Below are 15,270 nucleotides of genomic sequence, written 5' to 3'. Positions count from 1 at the left end.
CCCCATGGACTTGTGCACGTCCAGTTTTTCTAAATAGTCCCGAACCACTTCTTTCTCCACAGAGGGCTGGTCACCTTCTCCCCATGCTGTACTGCCCAGTGCAGCAATCTGGGAGCTGACCTTGTGCGTGAAGACAGAGGCAAAAAAATCATTGAGTACATTAGCTTTTTCCACATCCTCGGTCACTAGGTTGCCTCCCTCATTCAGTAAGGGGCCCACGCTTTCCTTGATTTTCTTCTTGTTGCTAACATACCTGAAGAAACCCTTCTTGTTACTCTTAACATCTCTTGCTAACTGCAACTCCAAGTGTGATTTGGCCTTCCTGATTTCACTCCTGCACGCCTGAGCAATATTTTTATACTCCTCCCTGGTCATTTGTCCAATCTTCCACTTCTTATAAGCCTCTTTTTTGCGTTTAAGATCAGCAAGGATTTCACTGTTTAGCCAAGCTGGTCACCTGCCATATTTACTATTCTTTCTACACATCGGGATGGTTTGTTCCTGCAACCTCAATAAGGATTCTTTAAAATACAGCCAGCTCTCCTGGACCCCTTTGCCCTTCATGTTATTCTCCCAGGGGATCCTGCCCATCTGTTCCCTGAGGGAGTCAAAGTCTGCTTTTCTGAAGTCCAGGGTCCATATTCTGCTGCTCTCCTTTCTTCCTTGTGTCAGGATCCTGAACTCGACCATCTCATGGTCACTGCCTCCCAGGTTCCCATCCACTTTTGCTTCCCCTACTAGTTCTTCCCTGTTTGTGAGCAGCAGGTCAAGAAAAGCTTTGCCCCTAGTTGGTTCCTCCAGCACTTGCACCAGGAAATTGTCCCCTACGCTTTCCAAAAATTTCCTGGATTGCCTGTGCACCGCTGTATTGCTCTCCCAGCAGATATCAGGGTGATTAAAGTCTCCCATGAGAACCAGGGCCTGCGATCTAGCAACTTCTGCTAGTTGCCAGAAGAAAGCCTCGTCCACCTCATCCCCCTGGTCTGGTGGTCTATAGCAGACTCCAACCACGACATCACCCTTGTTGCTCCCACTTCTCAACTTTATCCAGAGACTCTCAGGTTTTTCTGCAGTATCATACCGGAGCTCTGAGCAGTCATACTCCTCTCTTACATACAACGCAACTCCCCCACCTTTTCTGCCCTGCCTGTCCTTCCTGAACAGTTTATATCCATCCATGACAGTACTCCAGTCATGTGAGTTATCCCACCAAGTCTCTGTTATTCCAATCACATCATAGTTCCCTGACTGTGCCAGGACTTCCAGTTCTCCCTGCTTGTTTCCCAGGCTTCTTGCATTTGTGTATAGGCACTTAAGATAACTCAATGATCGTCCCTCTTTCTCAGCATGAGACAGGAGTCCTCCCCTCTTGCGCTCTCCTGCTTGTGTTTCCTCCCAGGATCCCATTTCCCCACTTACCTCAGGGCTTTGGTCTCCTTCCCCCGGTGAACCTAGTTTAAAGCCCTCCTCACTAGGTTAGCCAGCCTGCTGGCGAAGATGCTCTTCCCTCTCTTCGTTAGGTGGAGCCCGTCTCTGCCTAGCACTCCTTCTTCTTGGAACACCATCCCATGGTCAAAGAATCCAAAGCCTTCTCTCCGACACCACCTGCGTAGCCATTCGTTGACTTCCACGATTCGACGGTCTCTACCCCAGCCTTTTCCTTGCACAGGGAGGATGGACGAGAACACCACTTGCGCCTCAAACTCCTTTATCCTTCTTCCCAGAGCCACGTAGTCTGCAGTGATCCGCTCAAGGTCATTCTTGGCAGTATCATTGGTGCCCACGTGGAGAAGCAGGAAGGGGTAGCGATCCGAGGGCTTGATGAGTCTCGGCAGTCTCTCCGTCACATCGTGTATCCTAGCTCCTGGCAAGCAGCAGACCTCTCGGTTTTCCCGGTCAGGGCGGCAGATAGATGACTCAGTCCCCCTGAGGAGGGAGTCCCCGACCACCACCACCCTCCTCCTCCTCTTGGGAGTGGTGGTCGTGGAACCCCCATCCCTAGGACAGTGCATCTTTTGCCTTCCAATCGGTGGAGTCTCCTTCTGCTCCCTTCCCTCAGATGGGCCATCTAGTCCACTCTCCGCATTAGCACCTGTAGAGAGAACATGGAAATGATTGCTCACCTGTATCTCCATTGCTGGTGCATGGACGCTCCTCTTTCTTCTTCTGGAGGTCACATGCTGCCAAACCTCCTCACAATCCTTCTGTCCCTGCTGCCCCTGCTCTGAATCTTCAGAACATTGTGGCCGTAGAAGCATCTCCTGACGTCTGTCCAGGAAATCTTCATTTTCCCTTATGCAACGCAGAGTCGATACTTGTTTCTCCAGCCCTCGAACCTTCTCCTCCAATATGGAGACCAGCTTGCACTTTGTACAGACAAAGTCACTTCTGTCCTGCGGAAGAAAGACAAACATGGCACAACCTGTGCAGGTTACAACAACTGAACACTCACCTTCCATATCACCGTCCTCTTAAGAGCTTCCTCAACTGTTGCAGGAACTACTCGGAGAAACCTGCAGATGAAAGCCTCAGTGCGCTCTCCCCACGCGAACTCCCAGGCAAACTCCTGCTGTTAGCCTCTGCTGTTCGCCGCTCAGCTGGTTCGCTGCTGACTGCCCTTATATACCAGTCAGGCCCACTCAAGGCCCACCTGGAACAAAGCACTCCCAATTCACACTTTTCAAACAAACAAGCAAGCAATCAAGCACACGGTCAAACTGACCAACTGTCCCAGCAGCAGGCACTCAGATACTCACCAACACAGCCCCCCTAATGCAGCACTTAGCGTACCTCCTCTTGGACAGCTCCCAGGCAAACTCCTGCAGAGGTAGCCACACTGTGGTTCAGGCTGGGTGGTAGAGTTCAGATTAACAGGAAAAAAACAAACACAAGTTCTAAACTCTAAGCTATATTTGCATTTTTCATGGTGAACTGTTGAATAATGAATCGACACAGAGAGAATAATGAGAGAGAAAATAATCATCCCTGGTGAATTGTCTCATTTTCCTTTGAGTTCAGCAGCGTTAAGGCAGAAATATTTCACAGACACATGGGCCACATGCAAGTTAGATGTGCTGGGCTGTTGATATAACTATAACCGATCATGAAGAAGGTCATGAAGTCATAAGGTTTACGAAGTCACTGTTAAGGTTTTGTGCTTAATGGGTGAGCATGTCTATGTTATGAATTTGCCAATTTTAGATTTTAAAGCTGAAATCTAGTAAACTAAATTTGCCAATTTGATAAACGTTATAGGCAATATTGGAGTGGGATTTCATTAGGATAACCCTTTTTATTGAGCCCAGGGATAGGGTGACCAGATGTCCAGATTTTATAGGGACAGTCCTGATTTTTGGTTTTTTTCTTATATAGCTCCTATTACCCCCCACCCCCTGTCCCAATTTTTCACACTTGCTGTCTGGTCACTCTACCCAGGGAGTGTGAGTTTACTAATTTTGAGAAATTCAAGAGGGTTCAAAAAAGAGCCAGGAGAATTATTAAAGGATTGTAAAGGTCTTGTAGATTCCAGGACCTCAAACAATTTAGCTTAACAAAGAGAAGGTTATGACGTGACTTGATCACCATCTATAAGTATCTGCATGGGGAACAGCAATTTGAGAATAGAGGACTCTTCAGTCTAGCAGACAAAGGGTATGTCTACACTTGCTGGTAGATACGTACTGCTGCAGTCGATGCAGTGAGTGTCGATTTAGCGGGTCTGGTGAAGACATGCTAAATCAATGGAAGAGCACTCTCCCATCAATTTGTGTACTCCTACTCCACCTCACTGAGAAGCGTAAACGAAGTCAACAGGAGATGCTCTCCCATTGACACAGCACAATGTAGTCCCCGCGGTAAATGGATCTAACAACTTCAACTTCAGTTATGCTATTCACATAACTGAAGTTGCGTAAGTTAAGACTAATTTACCGTGGTTGTGTAGACCAGCCCAAAGGAATAATAAGACCCAGTGGCTTCCAGATCGGAAGGACAGAACAGGTCGTGCGGGGGGAGGGGGGGAGGGTGGCACTATATGTGAAAGAAAATGTACAATCAAATGAAGTAAAAATCTTAAGCAAATCCGCATGTTCCATAGAATCTCTATGGGTAGAAATTTCATGCTCTAATAAGAATATAACATTAGGGATCTATTATCGACCACCTGACCAGGACGGTGATAGTGATGATGAAATGCTAAGGGAAATTAGAGAGGCTATCAAAATTAAGAACTCAATAATAGTGAGGGATTTCAATTATCCCCATATTGACTGGGAACATTTCACTTCAGGACGAAATGCAGAGATAAAATTTCTCGATACTTTAAATGACTGCTTCATGGAGCAGCTGGTACGGGAACCCACAAGGGGAGAGGCAATTCTAGATTTAGTCCTGAGTGGAGCGCAGGAGCTGGTCCAAGAGGTAACTATAGCAGGTCCGCTTGGAAATAGTGACCATAATACAATAGCATTCAACATCCCTGTGGTGGGAAGAACATCTCAACAGCCCAACACTGTGGCATTTAATTTCAAAAGGGGGGGGGGGAACTATGCAAAAATGAGGGGGTTAGTTAAACAGAAGTTAAAAGGTACAGTGACTAAAGTGAAATCCCTGCAAGCTGCATGGGCGCTTTTTAAAGACACCATAATAGAGGCCCAACTTCAATGTATACCCCAAATTAAGAAACACAATAAAAGAACTAAAAAAGAGCCACCATGGCTTAACAACCATGTAAAAGAAGCAGTGAGAGATAAAAAGACTTCCTTTAAAAAGTGGAAGTCAAATCCTAGTGAGGCAAATAGAAAGGAGCATAAACGCTGCCAAATTAAGTGCAAGAATGTAATAAGAAAAGCCAAAGAGGAGTTTGAAGAACGGCTAGCCAAAAACTCCAAAGGTAATAACAAAATATTTTTTAAGTACATCAGAAGCAGGAAGCCTGCTAAACAACCAGTGGGGCCCCTTGATGATCGAGATACAAAAGGAGCGCTTAAAGACGATAAAGTCGTTGCGGAGAAACTAAATGGATTCTTTGCTTCAGTCTTCACTGCTGAGGATGTTAGGGAGATTCCCAAACCTGAACTGGCTTTTGTAGGTGACAAATCTGAGGAACTGTCATGGATTGAAGTGTCACGAGAGGAGGTTTTGGAATTAATTGATAAACTTAACATTAACAAGTCACCGGGACCAGATGGCATTCACCCAAGAGTTCTGAAAGAACTCAAATGTGAAGTTGCGGAACTGTTAACTAAGGTTTGTAACCTGTCCTTTAAATTGGCTTCTGTACCCAATGACTGGAAGTTAGCTAATATAATGCCAATATTTAAAAAGGGCTCTAGAGGTGATCCCGGCAATTACAGACCGGTAAGTCTGTACCGGGCAAATTAGTCGAAACAATGATTAAGAATAAAATTGTCCGACACATAGAAAAACATAAACTGTTGAGCAATAGTCAACATGGTTTCTGTATAGGGAAATCGTGTCTTACTAATCTATTAGAGTTCTTTGAAGGGGTCAACAAACATGTGGACAAGGGGGATCCAGTGGACATAGTGTACTTAGATTTCCAGAAAGCCTTTGACAAGGTCCCTCACCAAAGGCTCTTATGTAAATTAAGCTGCCATGGGATACAAGGGAAGGTCCTTTCATGGATTGAGAACTGGTTAAAAGACAGGGAACAAAGGGTAGGAATTAATGGTAAATTCTCAGAATGGAGAGGGTAACTAGTGGTGTTCCCCAACGGTCAGTCCTAGGACCAATCCTATTCAACTTATTTATAAATGATCTGGAGAAAGGGGTAAACAGTGAGGTGGCAAAGTTTGCAGATGATACTAAACTGCTAAAGATAGTTAAGTCCAAAGCAGACTGTGAAGAACTTCAAAAAGATCTCACAAAACTAAGTGATTGGGCAACAAAATGGCAAATGAAATTTAATGTGGATAAATGTAAAGTAACGCACATTGGAAAAAATAACCCCAACTATATATACAATATGATGGGGGCTAATTTAGCTACAACAAGTCAGGAAAAAGATCTTGGAGTCATCCTGGATAGTTCTCTGAAAATGTCCACGCAGTGTGCAGAGGCGGTCAAAAAAGCAAACAGGATGTTAGGAATCATTAAAAAGGGGATAGAGAATAAGAATGAGAATATATTATTTCCCTTGTATAAATCGATGGTACGCCTTCATCTCGAATACTGCATACAGATGTGGTCTCCTCATCTCAAAAAAGATATACTGGCACTAGAAAAGGTTCAGAAAAGGGCAACTAAAATGATTAAGGGTTTGGAACGGGTCCCATATGAGGAGAGATTAAAGAGGCTAGGACTCTTCAGCTTGGAAAAGAGGAGACTAAGGGGGGATATGATAGAGGTATATAAAATCATGAGTGATGTGGAGAAAGTGGATAAGGAAAAGTTATTTACTTATTCCCATAATACAAGAACTAGGGGTCATCAAATGAAATTAATAGGCAGCAGGTTTAAAACAAATAAAAGGAAGTTCTTCTTCACGCAGCGCACAGTCAACTTGTGGAACTCCTTACCTGAGGAGGTTGTGAAGGCTAGGATTATAACAGAGTTTAAAAGAGAACTGGATAAATTCATGGTGGTTAAGTCCATTAATGGCTATTAGCCAGGACGGGTAAGGAATGGTGTCCCTAGCCTCTGTCTGTCAGGGGGTGAAGACGGATGGCAGGAGAGAGATCACTTGATCATTGCCTGTTAGGTTCACTCCCTCTGGGGCACCTGGCATTGGCCACTGTCGGTAGACAGGATATTGGGCTGGATGGACCTTTGGTCTGACCCGGTACGGCCTTTCTTAGGTTCTTATGTTCTTATAAATCAGGACTGGATGTTTTTCTAAAAGATCTGCTGTAATTCAAAAAGGAATCATTTCAAGGAAGTCCTGTGGTCTGTGTTGTACAGGAAGTCAGAATAGATAATAACAGTGGTCCTTCTGGCCTCAGAATTTATGAATCTATTAATCTATATTTTTAATATTAGGTTCCTTTCAAGTGTACTTTTACCTTAGACAGTGTTTCTCAGAGCCGGACAAGTAGTTATTCTTAACCAAGCCACAAGTTGATGAATTCACCAAGAACCACTCCAGTCTATATCAATAGTTTTATCGATGTTCAAATATCACATTGTAAACATATACAAAATACAACATGCTGTCTTGCAAGTGACTGACATAAACAGCATTGAGTTCGAGCAGCTATAGCACAGAGCAGTACAAGTCACCATTCATCCTAAAGAGGCCACAAACATCGCCAGCCCAATTTTTGTTTTCCTTTGCAGGTCATTGTAAAGCAACAGTATTGAGGAGAGAATTATTCCTCCTCTTAGGCTAGGTCTACACTACCCGCCTGAATCGGCGGGTAGAAATCGACCTCTCGGGGATCGATTTATCGCGTCCCGTCGGGACGCGACAATCGATCCCCGAATCGACGCTTTTACTCCACCAGCGGAGGTGGGGAGTAAGCGCCGTCGACGGGAAGCTGCAGAGGTCTATTTTGCCGCCGTCCTCACAGCAGGGTAAGTCGGCTGCGATACGTCGAATTCAGCTACACTATTCACGTAGCTGAATTTGCGTATCTTAAATCGACCACCCCCCGTAGTGTAGATGTAGCCTTAGATACCAGCTCCTTGGGCCAAAACTATAATGATAGTTAGTGTAGTTTAAAAAAATAAACCAGTCTGCCCACAGCAAATACCTCCCCAAGTGAACCCTTTTATTAACATAGAGCTATATCCCACCTGTACAGGAAAGTTCTGGCAATGATAAACGCCCATCAGACCTTCATCGGGAGCTGCACTCCTCTGGCAGAGAAAGTCATTGAGATGCTTGCCCTGAAGAATTTTTGTAGAGAGCCTGTTCCTCACATTCATTTGCCACTGCAGCTTCTCTTGAACAATGTCTACCAGCAGATCACCAATCGCCTAGCAGATGGTCGTGGAATAAACGTAAGACTAACAGACAACAAGCACATTAATGGGGCCACCTCCCGTTAATTTTTATTTCCTAAGTCATATTTTCTAGCTGGTCATAAAATCTTTGTTTTTCCTATGGAAAATTTCAATTAAAACAAAATAAAGAAGGGGGCAAATATTGGGGGACAGGGATCTAAGGGACACTAGAATTAAATCTGGGAATTTAGGCAAAAACAGGAAAAAATAATTTAATCAAAATTCCTGTCAAAAATTTTGACTTTTAATCACAAAAACCAAAACCCAGATACTGACATTTTTTCAGATCTCACCAACTGAGCTCCAAAATGTTTGCAGCCATAAATGGCCAAAAACTGAAAAAATGGCCAAAATCGCAAATTTTAGAAGTGTGTGTGCTGTTTCTTGATTAAAAAAAACCTGAATTCTCAATTTCACCAACTTTCATTTAGTCAAAAACACAATTTTGCATTGGAAAAAAATGCTGAAGGAAACTTTTGAGCAGCCCTAGTAATTTCCTGCAAGGCCTTGGTGAGGTGCCTGGCTTGGGTTTCATTGCTTGTTTCCCAACCCGAGGCTTTCCACCTCAGCTTGTCTAACTGAATAGCATCAGGCTCAGTCCCCACCATTGACTTGAATCAGCTTTAAGTCTAGTGGTGCTGTCACACCAGTGTGATGAGAATTTGTCCATTGATTTTAATGGGAGCTGGATCAGGACACATGCTAAATATTTTGGGCATGGAGGATGTGATCTGTAAGTGTGGCTTAGCCATGCGGGGTGCAGGACCTGCAAAGTCTGGGAGGATAAAGGTGACTAGGGCTCACTGAAAATGTTCTGTCAAAACTGATTTTCAAGAAAGTTTGGGTTTTCAACAAAACTTTGTTTTGTTTTTCCTTTTGGTGTAAAAATTTTGATTGTTCATAGAAGAAACAAATATCCAAAAGGTGTTCGTTGGTTCTTTCTTTCTTTCTTTCTTTCTTTCTTTCTTTCTTTCTTTTAAAAAAGTTGAAGTTCTCCATGGAAAAGAAATGTAATTTTTGATGAGCTTTAAAGCTGACCCATTTCCATGCTATGCGCTCTTTCTGTCGTTTCAGGAAGGTGATGTCAATGTAGTTTTGAAGGACATTGCCAGAAGGACAGAGGCTTGGCTTGGTACCAGGTGAGTATTTTACGCCCAAACTTCTTAACAAGGTAGGAAAGAAACAGAAAGCAGCCACCACCATCCTGGGGAGAAGCAGGAGGAGGGGATGGTGCTGTTGCCTGATCTTTAGATTGTGTATTAATTATATTGATTACTTAAGAATCCCCAGTTATCACTTTGAGGTTGACAGGTTCTTGTCCCAAAATCAGGCCCAGTATTATTTAAATTGTTATGTAGTTGGGAACCCCGATGTGCACAGTTGTGACAACTCACACTTTTATATTTACAAATATAGTTTATTAGTACATTTAGCACAGTCACAAACACCCCAACATAGTAAGATAGAGATACTACAGAATATACATCTGCACATCCAGATACTCACACCATCCCTGGTAGAACAAGCTGAAATGTTATCCATCATCTTCCGCATCACCATCACCTTCCCCTTCATCACCAGTGGCCATCACTCTGGCACCTCCCAAGGACTACATCTCTCTCTCCTACCGCCCCTAGGCTGGGATGCCACTTTTATAATACGTTACGCTGACACCACTATGTTTGATGCATATTCAGTAGGGGATTTGCCCCTTTTCCTTATTTGTATTTCCTCATCTTACTAATGTTGGAGTGTCTTTTTCCTATAGGTTAGTACATCAGTGATCTTAAATTATTATCATATATGTCAATTCGTTACCATGGCCCTTTTGTGGTTAGGTATCACATTTGTTGTTTCTGTCCTAACTGGCTATTTCGGTTCTTTCCAAGTTCCAAGTTGTGGTGTACCGGTTAAGTTTGAAAGGGTATGAACTTAGGAGAGCCTCTATGCCAACCTGCTTTAACACATCCTCTATGTTAAAGGTCACAGCCATACATGGACCTAATGCTTTTTCACCACCTATCTATGTGAAAGGTCCTGAATATATGTATACTAATTTTGCTATCTGGGTGAAAGGTCCCTGACATATGTATGCTAACTTAATAAAACAAATAATCAAACCTATAAGAAAATAAGAAACTTATAAGAAAAGATATATAGGCAAGTAAGCAGGCTAGCCTATAGGCTACATGCCCCCCTTTGTAAATGAACCCCATCACACAGGTAAAGATGTAGATGGTCAAACATCTGTGAGGACAGTTTCAAGGCCATTTTCCACCGCTTGGGGTGGAGGAAGGGTACCATATATATATATTTGCCATCATTAATGTTTGGTACCTGTTTAGGTTTTTGCTTATACACATTGAATTTACACTGAGTGCAACCTAAAATAATGAAAATAATCTCTATTGCAATTCCTTGGACACTAATCCAGTCTTTTACTTCAAAATCCACCTTGGGGATTGTTGAAGACTCATCGCCTTCATTCATTAATTGGGTAATAGCTTGTTTGGCTTTATCCATATCGTTAATAATTTTTATGAGGTGGGTCTCCTTACGATTGGTTACAATGCAAAATTGGCTATTTCCAGCCTAGGTCACCCTCTCCATCAGAGTCTTCCACTTGGTCAGCCTTACCGCACAAAACAGTGTCTGTCTCAAATACAGTATATCCACAGATGTACCGAGGCCCTTAACCTTTATTTTCAGCTCCCCAAATACTTGGGGTTTTCCATTGGGCTGTTTATTTGTGCAATGTTTATCTGTTCAAAGTTCATAGGCCTTAACCCTTCTGCTAACTTGCTGACGCTAACATCTTACAAGATACAGGCCTGTCGGTTTCTTGCATTACCGCTGAATATAATGCAAAGCAGAATATAATGTAAAGCAGTAAATATAATAAAGGCGAACTAGCCCACTGGGCTATGGGTGTTAACGAACCCTTGTCCCTATTACATAAGATGAGGACTTTACTCTTAACACAACAGATAACAGGAAAATGGGAATTGCCACCTGCTTAATTAGTATAGGTGTGTATGTGCTTTTGGGGTTTGGCAAAAATTTAACCCTGTGACCCTGCACTCCAATTGACCATAACCATAATTTTAAGATATATTGCAATACTGGGATACCAGCCACTTCACTATATGTTACCCTCCACATCCAAGCCTATTGCTTGCATAGGCGCTGACTTACCCTCTTTCCCATGGGTGCTCGACCCTCTTCTGCCCCCGGTCCTGCCCACATTCCAGTCCCTTCCCCAAATCCCCACCCCGCCTCTTCTCCGTCTCCTCCCCTGGGCACACCACTTTCCCGCTCCTCCCCCTCCCTCCTGAAGCATGCTAACGATGCCAAACAGCTGTTTGGCGGCGGCCAGGGGGGGAAGCGCTGGGAGGTAGGTGGAGGAGTGGGGACGTGGCGTTGCAAGGCAAGGAGGAGGTGGGGCGGGGGGTGAGGGGAGCTTGACTGCTGGTGGGTGCAGAGCACCCACTAATTTTCCCCGTGGGTGCTCCAGCCCCAGAGCACCCATGGAGTTGGCGCCTATGATTGCTTGATTAGCCTGGCAGGCTACTGACAACGATGACAACGGATTTTATGGTACCTTCCTTCTGACCACACCTCAAACATATTGTATCTGCCAATGTGCTGATACCTCTCTTCAGAGCAACAGGCCATCGGTGGAATTTTCCTGTTTGGGTGATAAACTACCAGAGGAGATACATTGCTGCATTTATTATAGACATTGTCTTCAAGGTGACCAACTGAGTGGATAACTGCCAAGTGACCGAACACATTCTCACTGGATTGAACACAGGCAACGAGGCTGTGAACAGGACACACAAGATTTTGCCATGATAATCTTAGTTAAATAAGAGTTTTAATTAGGGTGCAGTGTTACAGACCCCAGACCTGAATTGCTTTCAGTGGCACTTTTGACAAGAATTAAACAAGTGGCTTTTTCTGTTTCCTGTTTTAAAAACAATAATTTACAATACAATGTAGCTATTGCTAATCCTTGGTTAAATGTGGGAACGTTTCTAATCCTATAATTATAGGATGGTGTCATGTGTGTATACTGTATACAGAGCTGATTTCTCCCCCCTTCCTCCCCTTGCTACACCTGGTATAGATGTACCCACTCCAGAGTTATTGATTTGAAGATAAACCCTTTTCCAGGTTACTAAAGGTGATGTGATTACACATGTTAGTGCACAGCTGAGAGTTGCACTTTTTCCTGGTCTGCTCCTTTAGAATGTGTCCCTTTCTGATACATACACCTACATATATAGAGATATCCATGACACCAACACTTCAGGCAATGCACTTAATACTGTCCATGTTCAGTCTTCCCCAGCTTTTGTATACTGTCCACTGGGGATGAGATTATATTACTGCAATGACGATACCAGTGCACAAAAGGTGTCCTTGTACCAGTGCATAAAATATGTGCTTGCACCAGTGCACAAAAGGTGCCTTGCACCGGGCTGCTGCTGTGGGCTCCAGATCACAACATACAGAGTTCACCATTTGGAGGTTTACGCCAAAGTCTGTTTTCTCAGCTTCCTTCACATGGTACAGACACTGGAGCTTGGGAGACTGCATGTAATTGGCCAGGTGTCTTCCCAAACCAACTGTTAGAACATCATGTCTGCTGCAGAGAAGGAACAATGCTACCAGCTTCCTGGTGCAGGGAGCTAGTTTTTGGCTTGGGCCCCCTCTGAGGATTTTGTATTGTTGCCGAGTACCTGTACAGACACGACCCTTTTCTGGTACAACATTGTGGGACTTGGTGTCATGGGCATTCACTAGATTTGAATTGATAACTTAATTCCTTTAACTATTCCTAAACAAACCTCAGAATGACACAAGTTATACAAATTCAAACTTAAATAATTAAAACTATTTGTTCCAGTATAAACATATCGACCCCCCTCTGATATGGGGATAATATTGAGGATCACCATGTTACTTTAGGTAGAACTTGATTTTATATTTTTATTGTTTGATTGTAAGAACCAAACAATATTAGATTATATTTTATTTATTTATTTATTACACTATGAAACATTGTAGCTGTAATAGCTATTAAAGGGAGACTTTTACATTAATATTATGGTGGTTTGCCCAATGAACTTTTGAATTTCTAACGTGGGTTCCGCCAAACAACTGGCCACATTGCCTGACAAATTCCAAATAAAAATTATATATATATAATTATGTAATATATAATATATAATTATAATATTATAATATAAAGTATAATATAATAAAATATACTATACCATAATATATCATAATATTGTTTGGTTATTACAATCAAATTACAATTACATTGTTCATTGACAAACACACCTATATTTATCTGACTTTTGCAAAGATTGAACCAGCACTGATGTTTTATAAGGACACACCCCTGGGGATTAAATTCTAATTCTAAATAGTGTGGTACTACAAAGGAAAAGGTTTTATTATTAATATTTTTTATATTTTAACTATTTTTATTATTTTTATGCACATTTGTGTGCAAAAATGTTGTTGTTGCAACAAAAACTCCCCAAAACCATACTTTAGTCATGTGACACAAGACATAGAACTCTCAGTCAAGTAATGTCAACATACCAACAAACCATACCACAATGGATTAAACATTGTTATTCAGAGCAGGTCCAGGAAACCTATGGGTTGAAATAATTAATTGTTCCAGGTTTACACCTTGGTTTATCTGTAAAAGAGGTCTAATGCAGGGATCGGCAACCTTTGGCACGCGGCTCGCCAGGGTAAGCCCCCTGGCGGGCTGAATCAGTTTGTTTACCTGCCACATCGGCAGGTTTGGCTGATCGCGGCTCCCACTGGCCGCGGTTCGCTGCTCCAGGCCAATGGGGGCAGTGGGAAGCGGCACAGGCCGAGGGATGTGCTGGCCGCCGCTTCCCACTGCTCCCATTGGCCTGGAGTGGCGAACCGCAGCCAGTGGGAACCACGATCGGCCGAACCTGCAGATGCGGCAGGTAAACAAACCGGCCCGGCCCACCAGAGTGCTTACCCTGTCAAGCCGCGTGCCAAAGATTGCTGATCCCTGGTCTAATGATTTAGTTAGGAGCCAACTAGAGTTTGCTTTACCTTTTACATGAACATTAGACATGTGAATCTAAAAGGATGCCCAATGAATCTAAAGCTCCCACCACTGGAGAAGAATGGGGCCAGGAGGTGGGGATTCAGGCAAGGACAGTCTAATCCTGACCGCCCTTTGCTGTGTCTTGTGTCTGAATGTGGTCCTACACTACTATGAGGTGTGACCCGAGACATCCCAGAATGCTTAGCACTTGCTGGGCCCCCCCTGCAGTACTCTGAGCACTCCCTGGCTGGAGCAGGATCAAGGCTGTGTGGAGCTGTGTGTAACTTAGTACTTACCCAGGCCCTGAATGACTCACTCTGGGCCCTCAGAGAGAGGGACTGAGAGTTAGCTCTGACCCCAACTGACCTCTGTCTATCTCAGATACTTATCTGGCCCCCATTGGCTTAATATTTGGGTGCCTCACAATCTCTGATGGGTTTATCCAAGTGGGCAAGTCACTTAGTCTTTCTGGGCCCCACTTCCCCATTGGTAACCTGTGGATAATAATCTTTCCTTTGTCTGTATAGACAGTGACTTCTAAGAGGCAGGGACTCTCTCTCACTGTGTGTCTGTGCAGTGCCCAGCACAATGGGGCCCCAATCTCTGTCACTGTGGGTCTGTGCTGTACTTGCCTAATATACTAGTTGTCCCATATTTTTATTAATTTTAAATGATATTTTAAAGTTAAAATGCAATAGATTATTGAAGAGCTGAGTTTTCAATGCTATTTCCTTTGCTGTATATGCAGACATCAGACAGGAAATGCAGAGGATGTTTTGCAGCCAAAGGAGTTGGGTGATGTTCTGCAGTGCCTTAATGTAACACTCACCTTGGTCAGAGAGTTCTTGAAACACCCAAAGAAAATATCATTCAGCCCCGTGATGACATCACTGCAGATTTTGAAATTGTTCTCTAGAACAGAAGATTTACTGCAAACCAAAGGGGTAAAATGAACATTTTAAGTGATTGATGAGGAATTTTCTCTAAATGTTCCAAGGTTTCTTTCAGGACGCTCATACTCTCATTAGCGGCGACGAACTTTGCTGTGCCAAAAATGTCCATTAGTAAAACCATGAATTGTAACCGAGGTGCCATATGTGACCTGGCAGAGAACCCGCGTAAACCTTCTCAAATAAAACTGCTCAGAACAGGCTAATTGGAAGCATGGCAAACATGCCAGAAACCTCCGGAGC

General features: G+C 43.4%; 1 protein-coding gene across 1 annotated transcript in view; it reads left to right on the top strand.

Annotated features, from left to right (window-relative positions):
- The window catches only part of LOC101945176 (E3 ubiquitin-protein ligase RNF213-like), a 174,008-nt gene that overhangs the window by 23,881 nt on the left and 134,857 nt on the right, over nucleotides 1–15,270 (top strand). The window contains exons 11-13 of the mRNA XM_065594454.1: nucleotides 7,764–7,962; nucleotides 9,040–9,104; nucleotides 14,826–15,021. Of these exons, the coding sequence (XP_065450526.1) occupies nucleotides 7,764–7,962; nucleotides 9,040–9,104; nucleotides 14,826–15,021 (460 nt within the window). The remainder of the gene's footprint in view (nucleotides 1–7,763; nucleotides 7,963–9,039; nucleotides 9,105–14,825; nucleotides 15,022–15,270) is intronic.

The sequence above is a fragment of the Chrysemys picta genome, chromosome 4 (genome assembly GCF_011386835.1).
Source record: "Chrysemys picta bellii isolate R12L10 chromosome 4, ASM1138683v2, whole genome shotgun sequence".
Classification (NCBI taxonomy): Eukaryota; Metazoa; Chordata; order Testudines; family Emydidae; genus Chrysemys; species Chrysemys picta.
Note: the sequence above shows the minus strand (reverse complement) of the source record. Positions and strands in the feature narration are given on the sequence as shown.